The sequence below is a fragment of the Meleagris gallopavo genome, chromosome 5, assembly GCF_905368555.1.
Source record: "Meleagris gallopavo chromosome 5, MGAL_WU_HG_1.1, whole genome shotgun sequence".
Classification (NCBI taxonomy): domain Eukaryota; kingdom Metazoa; phylum Chordata; class Aves; order Galliformes; family Phasianidae; genus Meleagris; species Meleagris gallopavo.
In genome coordinates this window covers 21,120,722-21,144,322 of record NC_139408.1, presented here as the reverse complement: position 1 = coordinate 21,144,322, position 23,601 = coordinate 21,120,722, and the positions used below count along the sequence as shown (strand labels likewise).

The window sequence follows — 23,601 nt, the reverse complement described above, 5'->3', positions numbered from 1 at the left end:
TATATAGATATAGATACACATACATGATGTTCGGTACATGTTGGGGTCATTTCTCAGTTGCATCACTGCAGCCACCCCAGTGTGGTTCGGGATGCACTGAGGGAGGGGGCAGCCAAGGGGATCAGTGAAGCACTGGCCCTGCTTCCCCCTGCCCACGCCTTCGGCTCCGTGCACCGGAGCACTTCACCCATGACAGACAATGAGCAAAGCTGCGTAAGCAGCCAAGTGCAGAAGATGAATGAACCGGGTGACGCTAAAGATCTGTGAATCGAAAAATCCAATGCATGAATTAAAACCTGCAACCCCTCTCCTTTTCCCCCCTCAAAAAAGAATAGTGTACAGCAGGACATAAAAGGAGAAGGAGAGAGAGAAAGGTGGAGAAAATGTGGTCTGACACATTTATAAAAACTGATGGCCTGTCACCCAGACGCTGATGAATATTTTTTACAGGATAAAAATGGCAACCCAGAGTCTAAAAATAAAACGCTGTGCTGCAGACCTGTCTGGTTCAGCAACACCACTGGAATACAAACGCTCTCCCTTGCTGGTACAGCTTGACTGAGATTTCAGAACAAAACACCAGAGAACGTACCTACTATTTTCAGGGGAAAAGATTTGGATTTGTTTTTTTGTAAGAATTTAGATTAGTTTTATACTTTGCTTGCATTGCATAATTGCAATTAAAAAAAAAAAAAAACACTCCTAAATTTCAATGGGAGTGGCAGAGTACCTTGTGCTGCACAAAGCAGATTCTTCTTCTCTCCTTCCTCAGAAAATTACAGCATAAGAACATATTTACCAGAGCCTTTTGGTTGTAGTTTTAGTAAGCTTAAAAATGTATTTTTAGACTCGTGCTGCAGACAGAACTGTGGACACAGCTACTTTCACACCTACCCCACCCCCGGGGACAGAAAAAGAAAACCTCTTATTTCATTTTGCCTCAAAATTTAGACTAAAAATCTGCTTAGCTGAGAAGCAGAAGTGACCGAACATCATCCACAAGAAGCACTAATTTCTCAAGCCTAGCCACACTGCAGACAAGCGGCCTTATGCAGCACAGATTCTATTTTTGGCAAGTGATGCAATAGCTGCAAGGGCTCTCCCAGAGCCTTTCACTTGAGAGCTCAAGCCATATTAAAACACGTTACAAGAAATAATAACCCCGTGTTGCCACCTTCCACTCTCTGCACCAGCACATTACACACAGAAATAACCCTTTCTTGTGTCAGATACCCTAAAAAAGAATCACATTTTATACATGGAGTGATAAAATGTGTGCACATCTCTCAGCACACACAACCTGCCCTGCACTGTGCATGACAAGAAGTTACACAATGCTGTGCAGGGATTTTCTGACCTCTTGATTTTCGGTCGGAACATGAAGCAACTCGAGTTCCTTACTGAATTCCAGTGAGGACTTTGAAAAGCCCACAAAGCTAATTCAAAGCTTAATCCTTCCAAAAGATATTTCCATTCTTAGAGATCTTTCAAAACCTTCTCATGTATAACTGACAACCGTTAAGACACATTTCTGCTGGGTGACTGTTTCAACAGCTAAAAATTCTCGAAACAGAAAGAGTTCCAGAAGTGCTATGGCCTTTTTTTTAAAACAATATTTTTGTACTGAAGTAGAATAAGGATTTTTCAGTCCTTTAGATCCGGGGACCTCTTAGTTTTCCCCAGCAGCCATGAGGACCTCTGCATAACACATCATGCACCCTGGTAGGTTTTGCACCAATCCCTCATAAATCAAAACTCCACCTGCCCCTTCCAAAAATGGAGGTACTCCTGAAGCCAGAGTTACACCAAAAGCTGTTTCTGTTTGAACTCTGATCTCTAGATGATGTTTTTGGGTTTGCCACAAACCTCCTCCCCGCTCAATACACGTGTGGGGACACAGATCCAGGTAGAACTCTGGAGGCTACCTGGGGAAAAGTGAATGTGACTACAGACAAGCCTCATTCCAAAGCCATATGCAGAACAGGGAGTTAAGCTCTCTTGGAGATCCCAACTGCTCAAAAGTAGAGCAGAAATTGAGACAGGAAGACACCTAGTGATATTTTATTCATTTTGGCTAGGAGCAACATTAAAACAAGCTGTACACCGAGAAGTTTGCAATTGCTCTAGGGACACTGAGGTAGGAAAATAAGAACTCTGCAGAACAGCACAAGCAATGACAAAGATTGTGCCTCAACCACACAACCTGCTCCAAAGGAGGGAAGTTGGAGCACAGGAACTTCAACAAGCAGAGCCTTCAAACAGCTGTATGGGAGCAGTATTTGGGGAATTTCACACAACCTTGCATGCAGAGAAAGGAAACACCCACCACAGCAGTGTGAATGCTTGGCATGAATGCAGACCTGGCAGTACCTCCAGCTTCCAAGCAGGAAGGCCAGCCCAGTACTTGTCTGATGGCTACAGGTGAGTCTCTAGCACCTCAATGACGCAACAGAACAAAGGCTTTAAAACACTAATTAGCCCAGATGGTTTCTTAAAATAGCATATGTTAAGTGATATCTTCTTGTGAAAGAGATATTGTATCTTCTAGTAAAGAGCAATGCTGCTATTCCCACCAAGTGGGAAGATGCAACATTTCAGATCATCCTATCTCCAGTTTCCAAACACAGAAAGGAGCAGACAAGATCTCCTGAGCTGCCTGTTGCTACTCAAGACCAACACCTGGTACAAGGCTGCTCACTTCCCCCTGCCCAGAAAGGCAGCTTCATGCCCCCCTGCTGCCACCAACCACTACAGCAGTGCTCCTGGGGAGAAGGAAGCACTGGCAGATGTTCTGCATTCCAGGAGGGGCTGGTGAGCATTTTCGTGCTATCCCAGTAACAGCTCTCGGCCTGCTGCTATCTCTCCCTCTGAACACGGCTGTTATTCCTGCTGAAAGCAAAGCCCTCTCAGGCACACTGGAAATAGCTGCTCATGTTATCATAGACAAAGATGGCTTAAGAGTATATTTAGGAGATAATGTGCTGTTAAAAAGATGCAATGGCAACCACAGATAAAAGCTGATGTAGCTGGCAAGCCTTTATTCAGCTGCCAAGATGTTACAAAGATAAGTCTTAAAAATGTAGAGAAGTAAAGCAAGTAGAATCTTAATTTCTTGAGTCTTTGGAATAGAAGTTACCTAATGCTGATGAGGAGTGATCAATTCACACAAGGCTCATACGAAAACAACAGAGTCTAAGGTTGTTGAAAAGCCATTAAACTTATCTTCTAAAAATACCCTGCCTTTGACTAAAAGCAAGAGGCACTCTGCAATGTTTTGCTTAAAGCTGTATTTTACATCGAAGCTTATGCTCTAGGAACCGATACACAACAGCAGCTTTGTTCCAATTAGAAGTCATCTGATTATCTTGCATTTGTGCACTGCAGTTCTCGAGCAGAAGCTGAAACAAGCTCAAACCACACCTTTCGGAAAAGTCTTTCTTCTCCGCATTGTCAGAAGGATCACTCAGGTGCTCGCCAGCACCCTCTACCCGCAGATTTTCCAGCAGGAACACAGAACTGGCTCAATCGAGCTAAAGCTGCCATTCATAAAAAGGGGTTGCTCGGAGCTGAAAGACGGAGGCAGAGCAGTACAGACCAACCAGGCGGGAAGGCCAGCCTGCCTTTCTGGCCCTAGGATACGTATATTGCTCAGTCTACAATGTGATTACTGACGTCTCTTCCACCTCATACTCTTAATTACATTTGCTTTCATTATTTCAATCCACCACTGGCAGGGTGGGTGGGGGGAATTATGTTAAATGATGTTAATATACCCAAATTAATCAGTTTAGAAGGTTACTTGATATCTTAGCATCAAACATTAGGGGGAGACTTACGCGAAAGCGCTTTAGAAACACTTGAGTGTTTTATTTGGATCGGCTCTGTCTCGCAATAAGTGTTTGTGTTAAAGACTCAAGGAAAAGCTCAGACGACATTCCCTTTTCCTTCCCATCTCTAAATAAAGAAACAGCCACAGATGCCTTCTATATTTCACTCTGAGCCCTTGAAAACTCACAGTATTTTCTTCCCCTGGCAGAAGCCTCCCCAGATTTTCCCGTAGGAGCAAGGCTGCCAGCAAGTCTCCTGAGCTGCCGCAGCTCCCACCGACTCATTCTGGATTACTGTATAAGAGGCAATTTCAATCCTAAGCTTATTCATGGTGATTGAAACAAGTTGGACTACATTTGTACGTCACACTAATATTTCCCTTAACAAATAAATTATTTTCGTATGCTGGCAAGGCAGTGTTTCGTATCAGTGCTTCCACACTTTACTTTTAACCACAACCAGAGACAGCATGGAACAGAAGGCTCCAGCTGGGGTGAGATCCTGCCACAATTCTGCACAGCTGGCAGCTCAAAAATCCACCTCTTTCTTGGTGAGCCAAGGAAGTTAAGTCAAAGTGACTTCCTCAACAGTTTCATGATGCTGCTGAGTTTGCCACAGCACTGGAGCTCGTTTGACCCACAGCAAAGCAGTATGAGGGGCACAAGCTGCCAAAACCAAGACATTTTCTGTAGGGCAGACTCCTCAGCCAGGGCATAACAATGCAAACATCAGTGCCAGCACAAGGAGGAGAAAAGCTCTCTGTCTAGTGTCTCCTCTCCCTGTGCCAAACAGATGAGAAAGGCATGCTGTTAAACCACACACTGGCTTCTTATGACTGATGATACCTCACCTATGAGCTGCCATCACACAGGACAGGAAGTGCAAAGGAATATGAACAAGGCCCTCAAGATTGGAGCAAACAGCCAAAAAAAAAAAAAAGCTAGAGCTGGCAAAAATCAACAAAGATGAAGATACAACCCACTGAATGGAAGATCTTCAAGGAGAATCTGGGAACAAATACAAAGGTGTGGAGTACCAAAAGGTTTGATGGAGATGCAATGACAGAATGAGCACTACTGAAACAAAAGGCTAATGTAAAGACTTGGTATCAAAACAGCTAACATTGCTTTTAGCACAACTGTAACTTCAGCAGAGTACAGATTCCTTTTTGAATGCCAGAGACTGGGTTGGATACAGCGGGATATCTGAGGACAGAAATGAAACACAATCAATTGCAGTTTTGTTCAGCTACTGACGGGACAGACACTTCTTCCAAAAGCTCAGTGACTCTGCTGTCATATCCTCCTTCTCTTTCTCCTGATAGAGACCTGACTCCAGAGCGAACTGAGCCCTGCTATGCAGGCTGAAGGCTGCTGGGGCAGATAGGAGAGACTGCACCAGTTTCTTCTCTCAGTAAAATAAGCCTTCGCCCCATTGAGGATATCCTGCTCTCCATTCCTCCATCCTCACTCCAGCTCTTCTCCTTCTGCTTCGGTGGCAGTCTTCTAACACACATGGAAATCCTTTGGGAAGTCTATATACAGCTAACATCCCAAGAGCTCAGCTCCCCAGCCCTGCCCTTGCCCAGTAAGTACAGCGTCTTGCTAGAAGCAGAGGCACAGCTTTTCGCAGGCACTGTCATGACTGATGGCATATATGCTCCCACAACATCTTAATTCACAGTTGCACAAGAGACAAATAGAAAGGAGGTAGGAAAAAAACAACAACAACAAAAAAACACACAACCACCGCCAACAACAAATAAAGCAATCAAACCCAAGGTGCTTATCATCAATTAGAAGGCAACCACTGCACAGAGACTATGCTTCAAGCTGAGCCGCAGGGGCATCTCCCAGCCTTTTTGGGACAAGCAACTGTGAACAAGAAGGCTCTGGGAAAGATAAGCTGACTGGGAGTTGCATGGGCAGGAGCTGCATGGGCATTAAAATAAGATGATCTTAAAGGTCCCTTCCAACTCAAATCGTTCTATGATTCTACAAAAGCGAAAAAAGCACAAGCAGCAAAAGAACAGCACCATTCCTCAGCATCTGCTTTGCTGGACACCTCACTTCCAGTCCTACGCACTCTACACGAGAGGCTTCCAAACCCCAGACTTCAGATGTCGCTGCCTGTTGCTGAGGGCACAGGAGTAAGTTGGAATCTCTGCAAGGAAGTGTGCATGCAGCTCTTTTCCAGCCTGAGCTGTAGTAGGAGCTTTTAACTGTCCTTCACTGTTGCTAAATAAGGCAAAGCCCACTCATATTTTGATTAAATTTCCTCAGTGACACTAGATCCGCATTACTGAAAAAATTACACCCAGAATTTCACTTAAAAAATAGAAACGGTATCTGAAAAAGCAGCAGAAGGGAAGCAATCTCAGCGGGTTAAGCTCTGGAGCTGGGGCCGACGAGCTGGTGATGCTGCGGGCGGAGGCGGCTGCACACCAGCACAAAGGCTGAGCAGGTGCCAAGATGAGAGCGGCTGCGATCTGCAGGAGCTCGTCCACAGGGAGGCAGCAGCTCGGGGATGGGATGGTGCGTTCCTGGTGCTCAGCGCTCGCTCTGCCTCTCCTCCTCCCACAGCCGTGTGCAAGCAGGAGTTTCACGAGCATTGAGCAATGCTACTAAGCAGACATTTTAAACGGTCGGTAACAGCAAGTGCGGACTACAACACCTAAAAGCTGCAACCAGAAAGCAGAGAGGCAACAGGACTGTAGGAAACATGACAGTACGGTTCACTCCTTTATTCCACCAAGGAAGCAGAACAGACGTCGGTGTACGAAAGCAGCAACCCATGTTAAAGACTCCAGAGCCTCTCTGAGAGGCCAGGAGCTGGCAAGGTCCCACAGGCAGGAAAGGATGGAGCCACAGGGTCAGAGAACCCAGCTCTGCCCAGCCTCACCGGGAGCACAGCACTCATCCAGCCCCACAGAAGCCACTGGCACATTTAGTGCAGAAACCCCACACAAACACCTTGCAATAGCCATACAAGAAAACAGTACATGCTCCGGTCTGAAAATTTGACTCGAGCTGTCACAACCAGGGGTTAAAAACAAGCTGGTGCATTTTCATATGTTCTCAGCATTACTTTTTTTTTTTTTGACAAGTGCCATGCTTTATCTCAACTAGTGTAGAAGTGTTTCCACAGTTCCCAGGGTCCAGAACCATAAGCATTAAAAAATAATAATATTGCCACAGATCCAAAGTGCTGAAGATGATAAATCCCTGAGCAAAGGATTCTGCCAGAGAATGACAGAACTGAAAACTGTCACAAAGCTCTGCCCGCAGCAGCCAGGCACTCAGGTGCAGGAAAACCAGGAGTTGCCAGAGCCCCTCCTCTCCCACCCCGCAGTGAGCAGCGCTAACAGAGGGCTGAATCCCTCCTCATTTCACCACTACCTACATCCTTCCCACGCACAGTACTGGACTGGCTGCTTTCATCTGCAACAGACTTACGATGCGGTCTGTCAACTACTGTTGCGCAGCGCCAAATGCCTGCAAAGCATGATTGCACTCATTTGTGCAATAGTGATTTAAATTTGTCTTCACAAAACAAAGTAGAACACCCTTCCAGTAACAGAACTTTATTTCGTGTAATGCTAAGGAGCTTGAGAAAATGACACTGCTTGTGAAAGCTGTTCAAACCAACCTGTTGGCACCTGGTGAGCACTCCAGCCAGGACTACAGCCAATGTTCTCTGCACAGACCTCTTCAATTACCACTAAAATAATCTATCATCTGAGAGATTTCATTATGGTTGTCCCGATAACCTCATAAGGACTGGGGACTGTTTTATAGTGCACAGTTTCCAGGGACTACAGGAAGCAAATTCCTGTACATGGAATCAAACTCAAACTCTTGACAAGCACAATATCCAACTTGCCACTTCATCTTCCCATACGCATCTCATTGTATTAGAAATGATAATAAGATGACAGTTGAGGTCTTTTTTAGAGCTGGCTATTAGCCCTGCTTCCTTGTCAACCAGAGCTTGGGAATCACCTATCATGTCTTGGCTCTTGAACCCGACTGTTAAGAGACATCAATACCTACTTCACTGCTTGGGCACCCAGTTACTTCTGTCTTCCACGTCTTCCTTAGTGATCCCCCAGAAGTCGCTATTTTCGGATGTCAGATTATGCATATCAAAGCCTGGTCTACATTAAGAAGAAAAAACCAGCGAGAGCAGGCAGAGTGCTCACCCATCCTCGCTGCTGATGGAGGAAGTCACTGCTCAGCATTTATGCAGGAAAAGAATGGGTCAGTGCTGAGTGTGGGGATTTTGGCTAAAAGCAAACTATAGAAAATTGGAGGCAGCTGAGTGCACCACTCTGATTAATGACCTTTTACAGATATTTTTTTAAGAAATCTAGAGCAAGTTGCCCACATTTGGTTATTTTTGCATAATCTCCAAGAAGCTTAATTAAGGCAAGCTCATCTTTGCAAACATTTGTTGGCCCCAATACAACTGTACAGCTGTATTCACCACATGAGAAAGCATCATTGCTATCAGACATTTTGTAATCGCTAAATGTCTGCTTGTTATTTTGTACTCATTTGTACCAAAGGCAGTGGGGAACAAGAGCATGTTGTCCAAAGGAATCGTGAGGCGTGAAAGAAAACCAGGGTTTTAGAATAATAGAATCATTTGAGTGGGAAGGGACCCCTAAAGACCATCTAGCCCAACTGTCCTGCAATGAACAGGGACACCTACAGTTAGATCACGGTGCTTAGAGCCTCGCTGAAAACACCTGGTTTCCAGTTAAATATCCTCATTAAAATCTTCGCCATTTTGAGAGAAGAAGAAAAGATGAAGTAATTGACATGACCAAGATTTTTGAAATCTTAGAGCATCAATGATCACTCCGACTTGGAGTACTGGAGTATTTTGAATACCTAAAGCTGATGGTTTACATCTACCCAATTTGTGTCATAGAGGAGAAATGACCCTTTTGTAACTATGGTTGCTATTTAAAGAAGCACAAACTTCAGTTTCCCAGAGTACAATACTGGCTCAAGTAGCTCCTCCTCCTTACATCCTCACATCCCCTCCTCCTAAGCACCAGCAACCAGACACAGCACGCAGCCAATTGCATGTATGCAACCACAAGTCCACTCAGAAAACAAAGAACTCATAAATCACTCCCAAATGCACAGAAGGGCCGGAAGGCAGGAAGGGGTGAGCGGTCCCCAAAGAGCTTCTGAGGGGGAGTGACAGCAGCGGGGACTGAGCTGTGCCAGCGTGCCTCTTCTTCCACGCTCAGAGATCGTGACTGTGCCAAAGGGAAAGAAAGAGTTTCTGTCAGCAGCCATCGGGTGCAGCACTAACAGAAAACGCTCTCATAGGGCTCTGCACTGGTTGAAGACGTGGCTGGGGAACGACCTGTGGGCTGCAGCACGTAGCTCCATGCGATGTGCCTCACGAAGGCGCAGGGCTGGCATGGTGCAGAGCCTCGTGCAGCAGCCCACGGCAGAGAGAGGAGCGGGGGACCCTTCCCAGCCACACTACTAACCAGCACTGCACTTCCCTAACTGGAAGGAAGCTAGCTGCAGTCACACTATAACTAATCTGCCCAGAGCACCGCTGCTGCACTCTCAGCTCACGCCTCCCAGGAACAGATGCTCATTGCCCGATGTCCAGGCACGTATGGATTCTCCTCGGCTGCCGCGGGGACCACGATAGGGTCTGGCCGGGCCCTTTGTGCCCCGCACCGCCACACTGCCGCGGGCCCAAGCGCTTCAGCACCCGCGGCCTGCTGCCCTACCGGGCAGAAAGAAAGTTTATTTCAGGGCTCCTTCTGAGACGCACCGCTGGCAGCTTCCCACACCGCCTGCACAAACCTCACGCCAGCCTTCCCGCTGCCCGAGGGTTTGAGAGCGGCCCCGATCCGAGCCGCTGTGCCGCGGCACAGAACTTCTTCGCAACTCCTCGCGGTCCCTCAGAAGGGGCCGTACGGAGACGAGCGAGTTGTGAGCAGGGCCCCTTCCAGCTCCGCGCACGGGAGCTGCCCCGCGCGTTATGGCCGCGCCGGCTCCTCGCAGCACTCCCGGCCCGGAGCTGCGCCGCCCGACCGCCGCCGGAGCACCGGGACGGAGCGGCGGCGGGAAACCGTCAGTCGGGCTCCGAGAGACTCGCAGCCCTCCGGTTGACCCCGCTCAGCAGCGCCTCGGAGCCGGGGGAGCGGAGAGCGAGAGGACACCGGGGCGGTCCCGAGCGTGCCCGCAGCCCCGCCGAGTCCCGACGCTGCCCCTCAAGGCCCCGCGCCCGACCGCGACGCCGCCTCCCCCCACGCGCGGACGGACAGAACGCGGACCCCCCCCCCCCGGCCCGCGGAGCGCACCCACCTGCCCACGCGCCCAGCTGGGGCCCCACGGCACGGCCGCCGCCCAGCACCCATACGCGCAGCCCGCTCAGGAGGCGGAAGGCACCCAGCACCGCCGCATACAGGGCGCCCAACGCGCCCACCCAGTAGAACAGGCCGGCGGCCGGCAGCGCGGCAGGAGCCAGCATGCTGCCTGCGGAGGCGGCCGCGACGGGACTGAACCCTCCCGGCCACCGCCGGCCCGCAGCCGCCGCCGCTCCCGCCCCCGCCGCGCTACCGTTGGCTGAAGGGCCGCTCGATCACGCGGTAACATGGCAACGCGGTCGGCCCCACCCACTCTCGGCTCGCGCGGCCGGAAGGGAGGGGGGAGGGAGCGCGCGGCCACACGCCCCCGTACTACTTGCGGCCTGCGCCCCACGTGGTCGGCACCGCTCCCTTATCGCCATTGGCCACGGGAGATGGCCGTCACGCGGCGGGCGCGCTCCGGTTGGTCCTCCGCTCCAAGAACCCCGCGGGATTGGCGAGAAGAGGAACCTCTCCTCCCGCCCCTCCTGACGTCATATGAGCCCATTCATAAAATGCCGTAGCCCCGCCTCGGGCCCGAGCGCGTCCCCAGGCTCTCCCTTTCCCCTCCGTCCGCTCGCGGGCTGCCTACGCACCTGGTGGGGGAGCCGCCCCCTCCCTGCCCGCGTGCAGCGTCTTCCCCCCTTATAGGCCCCCCACCGCGTCTTTCGCGGGACCCCAAAGAGCGCCCTTAGGGCAGGGATCGTTTTTCAGAGCCGGGCACGATGCGGTACCGGCGCTGCGCTGCCCAGAACGCGGCCTTGGCACGATTCCAGCGATGGGTCGCTGAGTGAAAAGGGGATCAAACCCAAAGAAACAACGGAAACAAAGGTTGATTCGTTTCATAGATTTATTAAAGAAAAAAAATATATATATTTTTTTCACATTTTCCATTTTACATAAACAGATATACAATAATTCTTCCATTCAAAACCACATAACAGAAAGCTGTGCTCGTGACCTTGAGAACAGCCACTGTTTTCGTGGTAGGATTCAAACCCCATCGGATCCAACATACAGCTTCCATACAGCCTGCAGTGGGAACTGGGACAAGCTGCTGTCCTGCTGGCTGACCTGCGGCTTTATGGCTAAGTTTGGAAATTCACCTTTATCATACAGCACTTACAGCAGGTCTAAGAGGAGACAGTTTGTCCCCGGGTTTCCTTCCATCCTACAGCAGAGCCCCACGCACCAAGTTAGCTCTCCTGCTGCTTTTATCAGCCAGAGTGTAAATATTTTGGAATTACTTCATTCTCCTTTTGCTCTGTCCAAGCCCTTCCTGAATTTGTAAACCTTAATCTGTGTGGGGTATCCTTGGTATTTCTGCAGGAACAACATGGCTGTGGAAAGAAACAGCTTGGTTACAGTAACGGAGAATAGAGATCATCAGAGGGAGGTTACAGCATCCCCTCACTGGGAATAGGGTGCTACTGTACATTGTTAGAAAGCACAGACAGGCTGTGATTACACTGCATAGTTGTTCTCCTGCTAGCTGTCAAAGTGGTTTTTCAACTGCCTGCAGGACACCAGCACACCGCTGATCGTCACTTCTGTCTTCCAGAGGGCGATGCGATGAGGAGATGGGATACTGCAGCAGCATCTGGAAAGAGAAACCACTGTGGCTCAGTAAGAGATCTGCTCCCAGTTACAGACAGAACCAGAGCTCAGGTGCGGGATGGAAGGTAATTGGACAAACAGAGTCTCTGTGGAGAATAGCAGCCCATTGGGCAGCACAGTGTAGGCACAGGCTGGAAGGAGGAAGCTAGGCAGCCTGCTGACTGCATGTCCACATAATGGCCACCGCATTTTCCAGAGGGATGCTGCCAGGTACAAGTGGGTCAGGAGGTATGTGGGTGCTAAGATTTTCTGGCCTTTGTCAGAGCCTACCATCTTCTATTTTAATGTCTGTTGCCCACAGCACTGCTGCTGTGCTGCTCCTGAGCCCATGCCTGAACTACCTTCTTGCTGTGGGTCACGACAGAACCTGCTCCACTGTTCTCTCAGGGAACCAATAAATCTCTTGACAGAGAAGCACAAATACAGCAAGGCGGTCCTCAAAAAAAATTGTGTTAAAAAATAATACTGGTTATTCAACAGCATTGCTATTTTTTATGTTGCTCTGTTCAGAGAGAAAGGCAGTCCTCCGAGAGCTTGCAGGCTGCGTTTAGACAAGGATGAGTCACAGGCAGGGAGCGGGACTCACTGGAAGGGAAAGAATTAAACAAAGGTCAAGCAAGGGGGTTTGGATCTCTGGCTTAAGGTCATCATACATTCCCAGGAACAGGCATCTCCCTTCTGAGGGTGCACTCAGCTCTTCCCCTAGCCCTGCAGCCCTGCTCTCACTTCCCTCAGCTGCTGCAGAGCCTGAAGGAGCCTCCAGTCAGCTGAGCTGATGGAGCTGACGGACATTTTGAATGAGCTCACACAGCAACATGCACACACATGTATGAGAATACCTTGCCAAGATGCTTCCCCAGCGTCACTTATCAATCCAGGCATGAAGGCAGATCTCTGCAGATGCAATCTCCCTCGGGGTTGCAGTGTTGCAAGCGTAAGGCAATCTACAGCTTAGCTACATCGCTCCATCACATGGAAGGTGGCCCAACTGTGTGGCAGATCACAGCAGAGATAACAGAGAAAGAAGTTACGAAAGCTAAAGGGGTAAGTACACGTGTGAATAAAACAGCAAAAAAAAAAATGAAAAATAGGGAGGCAGAGCTATAGACACGGAGAAGTCTAAAGGCAAAAAGGAGAAATAAACCGGAATGAATAGGGCAGAGCCAAACACTAGAGACATTCAATTGTTACTTTCAAGATCTCCTGTGACCTTGCTGGCATGCAAGTACCTCCTAGGCAGCCCCACATCTCGGTGAGATCACACTGCAGCCCTTCACACGTGCTCACTCTCTCCTGCCTTGCTCCCAAAGTACTGAGGGCCCCTCCCTGCGGGCTCCACAGCCGGGAATCCCCCGCACTGGCAGGCTGGGCACGCAGCCGGGTGGCCAGGCAGCACAGCACACTGGGGCTGGCACTCATCCCTCGCTCGGCTCTGACTAACCCAGCCCGCGGTGCCATCAGCTCTGCAGGGACACCGAGAATAGGAACGGGGACTGCTGGTTATCCAGGACGTGTCACTTTTCTCTGCCGCTGAAAAAGAGGTACAGTCACTTGTTTCACTAAGTGGCATTCTTGTACTCAGCACTAATTGAATCCCTTTACAAATATGTTTTTCACCCTAGCGAGTCAAGTGCAGCTCTCTCCCCCGTACAGTCATTCTGTTCTTATGACTGTGTTACCATTACTCACACACGTTGCAGTGAGGCCAGATCCAGTAGAGCCCAGCTATTGCACCGCTGAGTGCTGCACTTCTTCTTTGCCCAAATCCCAAGCTCCAAATTAGACACCCTGCCCCAGTGTATAATGCAGAAAAGCATATAAGAATGGGATCTGACCAGCCTAGTTAAAGTGAAAAACTCTTTACATGAACCAGATGGACAGGTCAATAAATCTCTCAGGACACTTCATACATGAATCCCAGCTCCAGGTTGAAGTAAGCTATCTTGCTTGGGATTCCCAGTCCTGAGACTTTTCTTAGGCACCTCCTCCATCCCTCTTACAGAGCTCAAGCAAAAGGAACTAAAAAAAATCAGTATTCCCTCCCCTTCCTGAAAGCACCTGTAGCAGCAAACAGGCACAATTTCTCATTTGAACGTTTCTCTAACCCTGCATTTGCACACCTTTGTCTATAGTTTCTATCAGAAGGACAGGAACCTGTAAACACAAGCCTGAAAAACAAGTCTTTCAAACTAAATCATTGAGGCTTCTTAGGTTACCACACTGTGCTACAATTGCACATATCTTCTTGTTTCTTAAAAGAAATGGAGGCATCATCAGCACACCCTTATGCTCTAGGGATTAAAGTCCCTTATTTCTCAACAACTAATCACACTAGATAAATGTAGCAATGGAAGCTGAACAGAAATAAAAGCAAGACAGTTGTTTGCATATTAACTAGTCAAGTCTACTGATCTTTATGAATAGGTCCACTCCATTTCTCTTAAATAGAATAGGAAATAACATTAACAGCACTATAAGCTTCTACTACTTTATATAGGGATTTTTGACTTCTTCCCACCCTAATTAGCAAGTGAGCTCTGCTGTCTCTTACTTAACATAATTCCTTTTTTTTTTTCCCCCCATTCCCTGTTCAGAGTTCTTATAAATTATTACAATGAGATTATTACGAGGCTCCAGATCCACTCCTCATGCAAAACTGGAAAAACTTTGAGTAAAACATACATATGAAAGTTTGGTGGTTTGTTTTTTCAATCACCAATAGCGCTGAAAACCAAGCAAGTATTTCTTCAAAACAACCCTAATAGTTGTGCATGCTGCAGAAATCCAAGCACAGAACGTCTTCAGTAAAGAGACACAGTACGGGCTGAAGCAATAGAAGATTAACCTTTCTCAATCCTACAGCCCATTGAAATGTATTGATTTTGAGCTGAAAATATCATCTGTAGAAACAAAATGTGTTCTCATTGTTTAATCCTTGATGTCTCTGCTATCTAGTTTCGTAACTGTAGATAAGGGATACAGATATTTGTCCATATAAAATGAACAAAGTTCAGGAATGTGTGTTCCTCGTGCCACCACCAGCATGCAGTGTCACCTTGCATGATGAAGTCACTTCCAGACCTAGATGATGGACTACGTTTGATAAGAAACCTTTTTCTCCTCATCTACGACCACGTTTTCACCACCACACTCATCTCTCTTTCACTGAATCCTTTTGTGGAGTGTACTGAGCGTGAAACTGTGCCCAAGCCCTCCACCCACCTCCATCCAATCCAACTGCTGTCATCGACAGACTTTGTCTAGCACCAGCTGGATCCTATCTTTGGGGCAGGAATCACACAGCACTTCATCTCTTCCACATAACTACTTCTCTTTTCCCATATTCAAGTGGAGTAGCTTTGTCATCATATCCTTTAGAAAAGTCCTTGTTCCTTCAGTGCTTCCTCAAACATTCATATGCTGGATGCCCCACCAGAATCTGGTACTTCCAGAAGGTTTTCTGTCTTGGCCACTGCCAGTATTTCACAACCATGAATTATGCTTCAAAGAATGCCCATAAAGCAAGATGTGTTACTCATGGTTAGATGTGAGGAAACAGCAGGGCACAGAGTTAACTACAGCACTAGTAGGGAAAGAAGAGAAAATCTGTTGCATATCCTTAAGAGGCAGATAAACGCAGGTCCTCTCTCGAACATCCCAAGCAGGCAACTCAGCAGCTTCAGATGCCAAAAAGACATCCACGTGTTCCACTCTTCCATTCATGGACTGTAACTGAAGCATCAAACGGCAGTACAACGTTGGGAAATTGATGGTAGCAGATCACTGCCTGGCTCAAATCGGTTAAGTCTGTCCTCTCTGAGTACTTCTTTGTGCGAGATGGTGGGAGAGCAAAACTCATTACACCTTCATAGTTTAAATCAAACTGCCATCTCCCTTAACAGCAGTTAAGAATGGTGGCAATCATTTCAACTCCTCCCACAGAAACGACCACCACCACTATTAAACAAGTACAGATAGTATTTTTATCTAATAAGATAGCTTGATTAAATTTGTAGGTAAGCTTCTGCATAAGAAGGCACTGCAGAAATTGTAGCTCCAAAATATGTAAATTTCCTTCCTAAAATTTTCACAAGTTGGGGAGAGAGCGAGGGAATGCCAGCCTTCCTATTTCTCTTCTTGCTATTTCTATTCCTGTAGATGCTGCTATAACAACAACAACCAGCAGCTTTTGTACCAACTGTAAGATGATTTTAGGGGTTCTGAACTATTTTTTCCTAGGAGAGGCTCTTCTAAGGGAGCTACCCTATCATTTCCTCTCCTTTGACCGTTTTTTCATTCTTGGAGTATGAGGAAGTAAACTACATAAAAGACAAAAGACACCGTAATAATGCTCCCATGCAGAAGGCCACCTATTCAGGGGGTATGAAACAGTATCCCTCTGGAAACATCAGCACAAGAGGAGGACAGTAAATGGTGACACCAGCGAAACTGCCTCGTTCCCCAGTGGAATGCCTTGTAGGATGATCTGAGCACATCAAGTCAGAAAATCTTCCTTTGTTGTAGCCCTTGTACTGTGTTCCCAGCACTACAGTGGGAAAGACAACTTCCTTCTAATTCAAAAAGATCAGGAGAAGGAAAAGAGAAAGATGCTATGCTATGAACAGGTATATTTTTCTTCAGAAAAGTCAAACTTACGATAAAAGAAAAACTTTTCAGGAATCCAGTTTCAATAATGACCAAGCATGTTTCATTCCATACTCATATTTAGTTCAGTTACATTTCTGCCCTGTGAGCCTCGAGTTTCTGTCTGTAGCTCACATGCTACCATTTAGAGATAATAAATAAATAAATAAATAAATAAATAAATAAACAAACAAACAAACATTTGTATTCCCAGTCTTTCATACTGTCTCCTACCAAATAAGCCTTTCATTTTCACATGACTTGCTCACCTCTAGGGGAATGAAAGAAGTTTAATCCCTATAATCTATTCACTACTCGGTTTCAGCAACTAGAAAATGAGCCACTGGAAGCACTTAACGCATGCGTTGATGAAGAGAGTGATTCGATCACTTAGTTTTTTACTGACCACTGAACGGGATGTTACCTCCATAATTTTTTTTTTTTTTCCTCTCTGAATAACCTGGAACAGTTGTGGGCTAAAAGATAAAAATGAAAAAGGATGACTGAGCAATGATTGTTTAATTTCCTGTGTTTGGAGAGTTCCCAGATAGCAATGGTGCCAGGAAGGAATCTAAAATGTCTGCCTGGACCATGGCAGCCTTGGTCTGAAGAGCAACATTCTGTAATGTCAACGTCCTTCTGTTAACTTTTTGGTACTAAGTGCGGTACGTAAAAACTACAGACTCTAAAAATAAAAGCAGAAGAAAGATATAAGGTCTCAGGTAACATCACAAGGGAGCTGACTGTACAACATTCACGAATGCAATATTGCCTTGCCCTAGAAGACTTCAAGTTTTTCATTTAAATATTTTCCTAGAAATTGTTCCATGAGGATTTCTACTAATAGCACACCTAGGGACAGAAAGTCCTGCAGAGCTGTGTGAGTACACCTCAACAGTTATTCGATATATAAGGGTGGAAATGTACAGAAACTTCACACGTTGAAGTGAGCAAGGTAAACAACATGGCTTCCTTTCTGTGAGCATAATGCCAAACGTACACATGAGATGCATCTGGTAGTGAATATAATTCTGCTTCTGGTAAGGGTCCCAAAGAAAAAAACCAAACTTGAATAATAGAAAAAGAAAGCATGATGACACCAGCTGTATCAAAATGGGCCCACTGCAGAAGTACTCATCCATCTCATAGTCCATTTTGCTGGGTCACAAGAACACTGAACTAGTAGATGGGACATTCAGGATTCCTGAGCCAAACTCCCCACTACTCTGCAGAGCCACACACTGATCTTCTTTTCTGATTTTTTTCAAACTTTATTTTAAAAGAAATTGAGTTTTCTTGCGCATTTGAAACCTCTCCAGAGCATTTACAGAACAGTGAGAACTTTTCTTGCTATTTCCAATGAACTGCATTCGCTTTCTTTAAGCTTGCAAGTTCTTTTCCTCCCACACATAGAAATCACACAACTTTCAACTTTTCTGTCTCCCAGCAAGCAGACTCTTCACTCCTCTTAACATCCACAGCCCTATTCTGCATCTGTTCAGAACCGTTTATCTGAATGCGGGCAATCAGCTGGGCTGCAGGTCAGGTCTCAGCAGCCATGCACTCCGACATCAACATTTTGCACAGCCGACGGAGGCCCTCCCGTAGCACGTTCCAGAGGGCGGCCTTTTTACTCACGTACTTTCTGAGCCCCTCACAGCAGCAGCACGCTGCCATCCCGCTGCCTACCGCTCCGACCCCTAATCCGCTGCCAAGCCGGGGGGATCTACTTGAAGAGATCGCCGTTGCCTTCTATTTGCATTACTGAATCCCATTAATCTTAGCTTTACTTCATCTTGTTGGCACACGGATGTTCCGAGCCTCCCCTCTGTCGATGCCGTCTCCCAGCTTCGCGCTGCAGCATTTCCTCACTCTAACTCCACTTGTTTACGAGCCGCTTCCCTCCTCAGCTCGTCCTCAGACCAAACACCCCTACTGCCGAGCCCTGCCAGCTTCTCGGATCCGTCCCCCCGCCGCCCGCAGCCCCCGGCCCGGCCCCGCCGCGGAGCTGGTCAAGAGCCGAGCAGCCGCCGAGGAAGGACCGGACAGCCCCGCTCCCAGCACAGAGAAGGCTCTGCTCCCCCGCCGCCGAACTTGCGAGCCGCCATGTCGGTGGCGCGGCGCGGCGGCGGCGTTTACGACAGCTCCCGGCATGCCGCGGCGCCTACAACTCCCAGCCGCCCGCGTTAACCCTCTGCGGCGCCGGGTTGGCCCCGCGGCCGGGCCGGCCTCTCGCCGCCCCCCCGACCCCGCTCCCTCTCGGCCGGGCCGCCGGGACCGGGCCGTGCTTCCCGCGGGCCCTGGAGACGCGGCCCGGTGCTGTGCGGTGCGGCCCGCCGCCCGTGCTCCGAGCGGCCCGGCCCGGCCCCGCTGGCGGCTGTGCTGTGCTGTGCCCGCGGCTCTGCTCCTAGCAGCCCGGCCGCTGAGTGAGGGCCGCGCCGGGTTCGGTGACTGCCTGCACCCCCCGGTTAGCGAACAATTGATGACGGATCTTCCTCCGCTTCTTTTGCTTTGTTCCGAACTGTTTTCACGACGCTGATGCTACTGAGTGAATTAACTCGGAAGTAGCCAGGCGAGCCCCCCCCAAAACTTTGCAACAAAGTTATCAGGAACGCTGTGTTTCCCTGCAGTGAGAGCAGCGCGAGGCTCCGTCGAGCTGTCGTGCCCTCTCCCCTTTCCCACACGCTCCATACAGGTGCCCGGCACACGTACCGTTCACATGTGCAGCACTTCCCAGCTCCTGCCTTACACCGAGCACCGGGTACGAGCAAGCAAACAGCCCGGTGCCAGCCAAAAATCACCTACGCAGCCGGCACCCAGCTCCGAGGTGGCCCAGCGAAGGGGACGGCAGGGCCCCTCCCAGCAGCACCCCACCGGGACAGCCTCGGGGTCACCTGCCCCGGCACCCCCCGCTGTGTCCACCCCTGTCTCGCACACTCACCCGGCTAGGAGCATTTTTAAAAGAGCATCGTACGGCAATACAACTCCAACGGCTCTAATTTGTAGTGCTACAAACTGTAACATGCTCAGACGTGTGCTGCCTGACAGACTACACAGGGCTGCCTCCTGCTCCGGCCCTGCAACAAACGCAAATAGCCAGAAACATTCTGCTACGTCTCCGAAATTAAGGCACCAACTAAAGGAAGCTCACTGCTGGGCTTTTCGCATAAATATTGATTTAAAAAAAAATAAATCTCCACAGATTTATTATTTGCCTTAGACCATAAACAACACAGAGCAAAGTACAAAGTAACACTCACGGATTTTCCTTTTCTCAAAATAATAATTAAAAAAAAATCAAAAACAAAACACTGATAATAGAACCACATATACAGCTTTTTTTTTCCAAGTGTATTTTTTAATATCTTGCTTCCAAAATCAGCCTACGAGCCAACAACTTTATCCACAGAAAGCACAATGAGAAAGGCTTTTTCTGCTGTCCTGTTTCCGAGACTTACAAGAAGGTTTTTAATGACAATTCGCAGCCACGCTATTCCAAATGGCACAAACACAATTATTTAGAATTTATCCCTCGTTGCAGCAATTTTTATTTGGGTATATTTTCCAAAATTTCCTTGGAAAACACAACCGATTCCATCTAGCTCAGCGCGCTTACACTGTTATCTCTTTCTCTGCATTTTCTCCTTACCAAACAACCACAAACATTTTGTAAATATTTTACATATATATAGCAAAGACTTACAGAGGACGATACAGCGAGAGAAACTCTCCAAAACAAACCAAAGGTGTCAATGACCTCCTCCCATATTTCAGACATAGCTCCAAAATCCCTGCACTGGTACAGGATTATATATTTTACTACGAGATCGGCCTTTTTATATTTTGCACTGTTTCAACACCCCAAATTTATAGATTTTTAAAATTGGCATGCTAAAAGGGCTTTATTTAAGGATTTCAATGAAAATAGTGTTATGTTTTGTCATATTACCATAATCCTTCTTTTTAAATCACTTAGAATTTCAGTGTAACCTAATTAAGTAATTTTAAGTAAGTCTTAACCCAAATACATAGATCTAATAAAAATGTATTTTGCAAACAGAGAAAATGGACTTCTAAAATGGATTCCCCAGGTATGAACAAAAATGCTGAAACATTTTCTCCCCACAAACTTTGAGACATGAACTGTTCCAGAGCGCTTTAAGTTAAAAAACTAAATAGTTAGAAGAGAACAAATTTCACCAAATATCAAGCGTAACGTTTCATTCCAATTGTATTTGTTTATTCATTTGATATTTAAAAGAAATCTTCCAATTTTCCTTTTCAAAGAGGAGGGAGAATTTGGGAAGAAAAATACTGCAAAGCCCTGTCTTTCTGTTTGAACGTATCGTTTATTTCAAAGCCCTTCTAATAGCAATTTATATTGTTTTTAGATATTGTATATTATTTTGGTAGTGAAAATTTGGCTATTTTGATTTCTTTTTTTTCCCTTTTGAAAGGCTACAGAACAACATTATAGATTTTAGAGACTTCAAACCATTTTTAATCTCTCTCTTTTTTCAATGCTGCAAACATCCGATTTGGTAAACAGAATTTACATTTCTCTCTTGCCTAAATTATCAGAGTTGAATAAGAAATCCAAACCAGAAAGAACAAGCGAGGTACCGTACGCAACACAACAGCACGACCAACACTTTAACACAGCTCTTCTCTCTATTGGTGTATAAGAAGTTCACACAAAGTATACAATATCTTCAAAATATCGTCTCTTTCCTCATCAGAAAATTTTGCTTAGTGACTAATTTCACCCCGAGGAGCTGCATATCGTCAGAAAGCATCCTGCCTATAGCTTTTTTGCCATTTACTAACTCTTGTTTAATTAACCAGCATGCTTTAAAAACAAGTATCCGTCCCTCAATTTAATCGAAACAGAATATTTTTAATTGCTACCACATCAAATATATTTGTCAGCACAAGAAAATAGAGCCACAAACAATTAGAAAAAATTATTTTTTTTAGCCCTGTCTTTGACCAAACACAAACTACAGCATCCACTTCAAATTCACTTTGTATTTTAATACGAGGTGAACTGAAACACACACCCCAGCTAACAAGTACATCAGCCTTTCAGTAACATCCTATCATTTGCATGATTTAATAGGAAAATCCCAAATAACACTATCAGCACTGCTGTTCTCACACAACCGACCAGGCTTCAGGAGGGATTCATATTTGCTGCCCTCCGTCACAACACTTGGCCTCCTCACCTCTCCCAAAATAAAGCAGGAATCTTTAGGCTTCTGTGAAATGTCACCGATAAACTACAGAACCGAAAAGGCCAAAGGGTCGGGCACTATTTAGCCCTAATAGAAAAGTTATTTTCTCTCCACTTGGAAACCCACAAGTAGCAGCACGTTACCTGAGAACTGATGCTCTTTCTCCTGGGACGAACATCCTCCTGTCCGAAGCAGAGGCTGTGCCACGTTCCTTACAACATAAGAGAAAATACATTACAATTATTCCAATGTTTAGGCCCATTTCTGATCATTCAAACTATCTGGCCTCACAAGCTTTTGCACCTCTTGGGCTGAAAAGCATTTTAAAAACTCCTGTTACATTCTAACTGAGGCCATCAAATCTGTTGTGGTAAGTCAGGTAGACGTGTTAAAAATCACCCCCCTCGTGTTCTGCAGGACTTCCAGAGCCTCCAAACCAGTTCCTGAGTTCTCAGAAGCCTGTGTACTGCTGCATGCTGTATCTCATTTGCATCACTTAGTCTGCAAATCGCTTGACCTTATATTGAAAAAGAAAAAAATATCACTTATTTTTACATATATGGAAATCTGTTTTTTTTTTTTTAATGTTTTTTTTTTTAGGCATTTTTATGAGGGACAGAGTCCTGAGATGTTTCTTCCCAGAGCAACTTTTTCCTCCTCTGTTTCAAAAGTTGAGTACCTTCCCAGAGAAACGCAGTGTTTGCTCTACCCATTTTTCTGGGATTTGTGTTACAGCGTACTTACTTGTTACGATGCAGAATTTACACAGACCTGCAGGCTGGAGGCTTCTATCTCCTCCCTTCACCTGCAAGAAGGCTACCAGCTAAAATCACTGCCTATACAACACTTTTACACCCTTTTTGCCTCTGCACCTTTTGGAACAAATGCGAGAGAGAAAAAAAAAACACCAAACAGGTAAGATAATGAATATAAATTCACGACATACTAAATTCTCCCAAAATCCCTTGTTTCAGTTTGTCATTGAACAAACATTATCAATGAAAGCCATGGTCAGAAAACCTCAATGGTGCAGCGTAGTACTTGTGAGTAAACTGCATTTTTTTTTCTCTTACGGCAAAAAGAAAGATTTGCCTATGTTGAAATCTTTCCTTCCATCTTTTACTCTTCTTTTTCCATATATTTTCCCCTCCTCATACTATCTAGATCCTAGCAGACTTTTGCCACGTATTTTTCCACCTAGTTTCCCAGACATCAACAAAAGTGAACCGACGAAGTACTTTACACGAGGTTAACATACCTAAACCATACATTTCCTCCATTTTCTCTTTTTCTCTATGACACCTCATGCTTTCTGCTTTCTTTTTTTTTTTCTTTTTTACCCTTTGCTGTTGCTGCGTTTGCTCTTTGCTCACTTTTCTGCACAGTGCTCTCCTGCTGATCCTATCAGACCAAGCAGGAAGAAGTGAGCATCTCTTTCTCACATTTGCTATGCTGTCTCTCTCTTTTTTAGTATTTTATAGATTATACACATTCTACCATCATTTTCATATATTTTTACAGCTACGTATTTTTCTCCTCCTCCAGAAACGTGCAGGTTATAGGCACCCATTTTTGCAAAGAGAGGTGAGATTCCTGCAGCTCTGATGCATGCTCCTATCAGCATACTTGTGTAAATGACTCAAAGCTTGGGATCAAGGCATGAAGAGGGAAAAGGGGGTGACACAAAGGGATGCCCCTTAACATCACAAAGAAAAAGGAAGTCATTTCTTACCACTTCTGCCTTTTTAAGGCGATAACCATCAAGAAAAGCACCTATGCTGGAGGGGAAATCTTTATCTAGATCACTAGCAACAATTTCTTACACTAATAAAAGTAAATAAATTTTTAAAATTCAAATTTACAGTTCAGCATCACCTGTTTAGGATTTACTTC

General features: G+C 46.4%; 1 protein-coding gene and 1 long non-coding RNA gene across 6 annotated transcripts in view; both read right to left on the bottom strand.

Moving 5' to 3' along the window:
• Positions 1-10,413, bottom strand: part of HSD17B12 (hydroxysteroid 17-beta dehydrogenase 12) — a 73,163-nt gene extending 62,750 nt beyond the window's left edge. Inside the window, exon 1 of the mRNA XM_085224594.1 lies at positions 10,173-10,413. Coding sequence (XP_085080720.1) covers positions 10,173-10,338 — 166 coding nt within the window. The 5' untranslated portion in view covers positions 10,339-10,413. The remainder of the gene's footprint in view (positions 1-10,172) is intronic.
• A 636-nt stretch (positions 10,414-11,049) lies between these two features.
• On the bottom strand, positions 11,050-17,320 carry LOC104911120 (uncharacterized). Of its 5 annotated transcripts, none has more exons than XR_793652.4 (3): positions 13,060-17,320; positions 12,670-12,818; positions 11,050-11,813 (listed from the first exon to the last, which is right to left on the bottom strand). It is a non-coding gene; the product is annotated as an uncharacterized LOC104911120 (long non-coding RNA). The 5 variants fall into 5 exon arrangements; XR_014883478.1 differs by having other exon boundaries at positions 13,272-17,320; XR_014883479.1 differs by having other exon boundaries at positions 12,670-13,360; positions 15,053-17,320.
• Positions 17,321-23,601: the final 6,281 nt, after the last annotated feature.